The sequence below is a fragment of the Fopius arisanus genome, unplaced genomic scaffold, assembly GCF_000806365.1.
Source record: "Fopius arisanus strain USDA-PBARC FA_bdor unplaced genomic scaffold, ASM80636v1 scaffold00017, whole genome shotgun sequence".
Taxonomy (NCBI): Eukaryota; Metazoa; Arthropoda; class Insecta; order Hymenoptera; family Braconidae; genus Fopius; species Fopius arisanus.
In genome coordinates, this window is record NW_011887756.1 from 1,119,166 (window position 1) to 1,122,708 (window position 3,543).

The window sequence follows — 3,543 nt, forward strand, 5'->3', positions numbered from 1 at the left end:
GTAAAATTATTTACAAGCATATAATTTCGATTCTTTTGGATTCTAAGTGAAGTGAAAAGGAGATTGTAATTGTAGGATTCGTACACTGAAGAAAGGGCGCATGAACGACCATAATCCTTCAAATCTATAAACCCAGTTTACTTTTCCATGAACATGAACGTCTCCACGATGAAATTAAACACCTGGACACTGCCTGTGTGCATGGATGATATTAAAATGCTTTCAAATTCTTAAAGTAATGAGAAATTACGATTTATCGACCTCTAGATGAGAATATCTTGTGGATAATGAAAGTATAGACATAGAGATAAAAGACTCATTGGATGCTCAAAGCTTTTCAAATTCCCACAAGTAATTTAAAAAATTATTATGACAGGTTTAAATCGTTAATTAATTCTTGCACAATTGGAGAAAAAAAAATCTTCAATGAATGTTCGAGTAAGATCTTTTAAAAGCTTGAAAACCAAACAATCCTGAAATCGTGGCGAATCATCTGCTTCTGCAAATCGTTGGAGCTCTCGTTGCGAAATTGGAAATGAAGGAAAACTTACTGTTGGTGAGGACACCCTGTTTCATGGGGAATCCTTGTTTGTCATTGCCACCAGCCACACGAACAACATAGCCTTTCCACTCATCTCCAAGGGAATCAGCCTCTACTTCAGCTCCCATACGCTTCTCGTAGAAAACTCTGAGCTTGTGCTCATCGGTGATCTCGATGAGCTTCTGGCATCCTGTAGCCGGGTATGACACGTTCAACTGAAATCAATTAAACAATTGAAATTGATGAAATTATCCGGTAAAATAAATCAAATAGATAAATGAGTAAAACGAGGTAAATTAACTCGTATTTTCGGTGAGTTTCGAAAATATCTCTGAATTTAGAGGAGATAACCATTTTTTGTCAGAATCTTCTTCAGAGGAACAACTGAGACCTACGAAAAAGGTTAACACAACAGTCTGTAGTTTCTTTTATTCTTTGATATTTCGGAAAAACTACATATACTAATTTCACATCGTTTTACCACATCTCGAGAGAAATCCACTTTTTTCATTTGAAATATCAGTTTTTGGAAATACCTCTAAGCAGCTAAAGAGATTTTTTATAAGTTCTGATCTTCTTTGCAAGAAGATCGAATTCAAATGACCGCTATCTCCATTAGATCCAGAGATATTTAGCAAAAACTCACTTCAAAGATGATTTATTCTCTTTTATCCTCTTTTATTTATTGATAATTCACTAATCAGATTTTTCAAATTCAATGCTCCAAACGATACGTTGAGGTTAGGAAATCCACGGATTGTTTATCACTTTAAGGGATTACCACAATAACTTTTTGGTAATTCCTGGAGAGGAGTAGTTTACGATTACGGATACATTATTTTGTGAACGAGTTTATTTTGGATAAACAACTGTGAAACCTCGATTCATGTGTCGAAGGAGGCCGCGGTTGACACCTGACTTTCGAACAGATTTTTCAAACGTCATGGGAATAATTGAACCAACAATATGCACATGAAATTAATCCGTGGAATTTCCTCGTTCGTTTGAGCGTTTAATCATGATTCACAGATTTGGGATTGAAGAATTATGGACAGATTCGTACCTTCATCGCGACACGATCTAAACAGTGCCACGAGCCATGAAAAAGAAAGAGCACCAGTTGAAAATGTGGCCTATAGGGCGCGTCATAACCGGAAGTTGAGAGTTACCGCGGGAAAACAATTTTTTCAAATCTCCAGCGGTCACATGTGTAACGATGTCCATAACAAATCCCCAGTATTCATAAAAAATTCGTTATTTTTTAACTGAGAGATAAAATTATTCTCTGCGCATATGATTTTTAATAATTTTGCACATGATCTTCTATTTTTATTTATATGTTTAACAATTTAAGTCTCAAGGAAATTGTCAATTTCTCATGAAGATTTTCTCTCAAGGAAAATCGCGAGAGAAAAATACTACAATAAAAATCTTTAAATAGAAAAAAAAAAGAATTTTAATCAACTTTTCTTCCCTCCCCTCCCTTTAAACAATCATTTACGATTCACATAAATAACTGTTATATATTCTTCGACCGAATTTTGAATTATTTTGAAAAATCGCAACGATGAGAATATGAAACTTCTCATTCAAATCCCAAAAATGGGTGAGAAAAAACTTTTCCCTTCGCGTTTCCAGTTGCTGAAAGATGAAAAAATGGTTAAATGATGTAATAAAAAAAATCTGAAATCCAGCAAAAAATTTGGTACAAGTGTTTGCCGCTATTCAAAACAAATGAATCAATGAACTCATTCCCATCTATTTAAATCCTCCCTTGACCTCTAAAAGCACCCGACCCACACCTTACGAAACCCCCGATTTACTCCCAACAAAAATTCAAAAAAAAAACCTAAACAAATAAATTTAAAAAAACAACGAAAATACGCAGTTACGCCGGGTTGAAAGTACTTCTGAAAAAAAGAGTTCTCTCTCTACTCTTGATACGCACACGCCGGAATTGCAAGTCTGCAGCGTTCCATTTCATTGAAATGCCGAGGATCGGGCGTATTTGGTTGCGATAAAAAAAGTTTAACATAAAATAGCCGTGGGAAAGAAAGTCCCCAAGTGCCTGTTAAAGTTTTACAATTTGTTATACCCCCATTTGGATAAATAAGTGATAAAAATTGAATGAAGAAAGCCATTGGAACTTTGCGGCATTGAAAGGTAATCTTGTGTCTTATCATCGCACCCTCGAAATTTTGGAGGTTAGAAAATTACTCCGACGTTCCTACAATATTTTTCAATAATTCTCCACGATCCCAGTGATCCTGAAAAAAATAATCTCCACGTTCAGCACTGATGAACGCATCATTCCTGATATTCTGGGGTTTGTGGACAGTCCGATGGAATTATTTCCCGGAGATTTGTTTAGAGAATGTGGGTGGCATTTTTGATGATGATTTTATCCATGATTTTTTCTGGGAGCTGATCCTGAGGCTTTTGATTTTTTAGAATGGAGGGTTGAATTGGTGCTGATAAATCTCACTCGATGCCAGAACTTTTGGTGGAAAAGCTTCTACTGGGAGAGCCATGAACGCATCTGTTATTGAAGTTCTTCAGCAGGCGAGCAGTCAAGATCCTAATGTCTTCAAACCGGCTGAACAGATGCTCAGTGAGTGGGAGACGCAGAGAGGATTTTATACAACACTTTATGTAATTATTCATTCAATTACAACGCACTGTTGTCTAGCTCAAGTGGAGGAGTTATGAAATTCTGATTTCCAGAATGTCTTCTCCAATTATTCATTATCGGTGAATGTCAGGTGGATGGCAGTCCTCTGTTTTAAGAATGGAGTGGATAAGTATTGGCGGAAAACTGCACCCAAGTAAGAATTATTATTTTTTATTATTCATTTTAGCTATCATTTCTTCGTCTTCATAGAAATTAAAGTAGCTCTACCTTTCCCACCGGCTCTGTTGGATTTTTTAATATTTACGTATTTTTAATTGTCCAACTGCAAGAATTTTTATATTGAAAAATATATTCAAAAATAACTCGCGAT

At 35.6% G+C, this 3,543-nt stretch overlaps 2 protein-coding genes across 2 annotated transcripts in view; one reads left to right on the top strand and one right to left on the bottom strand.

Annotated features, from left to right (window-relative positions):
- The window catches only part of RpS6 (ribosomal protein S6), a 3,559-nt gene extending 1,877 nt beyond the window's left edge, over positions 1 to 1,682 (bottom strand). Inside the window, 2 exon segments of the mRNA XM_011300443.1 lie at positions 552 to 756; positions 1,605 to 1,682. Of these exon segments, the coding sequence (XP_011298745.1) occupies positions 552 to 756; positions 1,605 to 1,610 (211 nt within the window). The 5' untranslated portion in view covers positions 1,611 to 1,682.
- Positions 1,683 to 2,326: 644 nt separating this feature from the next.
- Positions 2,327 to 3,543, top strand: part of Impbeta11 (importin beta11) — a gene marked incomplete in the record, with an annotated part of 5,281 nt that continues 4,064 nt past the window's right edge. Inside the window, 3 exon segments of the mRNA XM_011300445.1 lie at positions 2,327 to 2,704; positions 2,993 to 3,193; positions 3,266 to 3,366. Coding sequence (XP_011298747.1) covers positions 3,071 to 3,193; positions 3,266 to 3,366 — 224 coding nt within the window.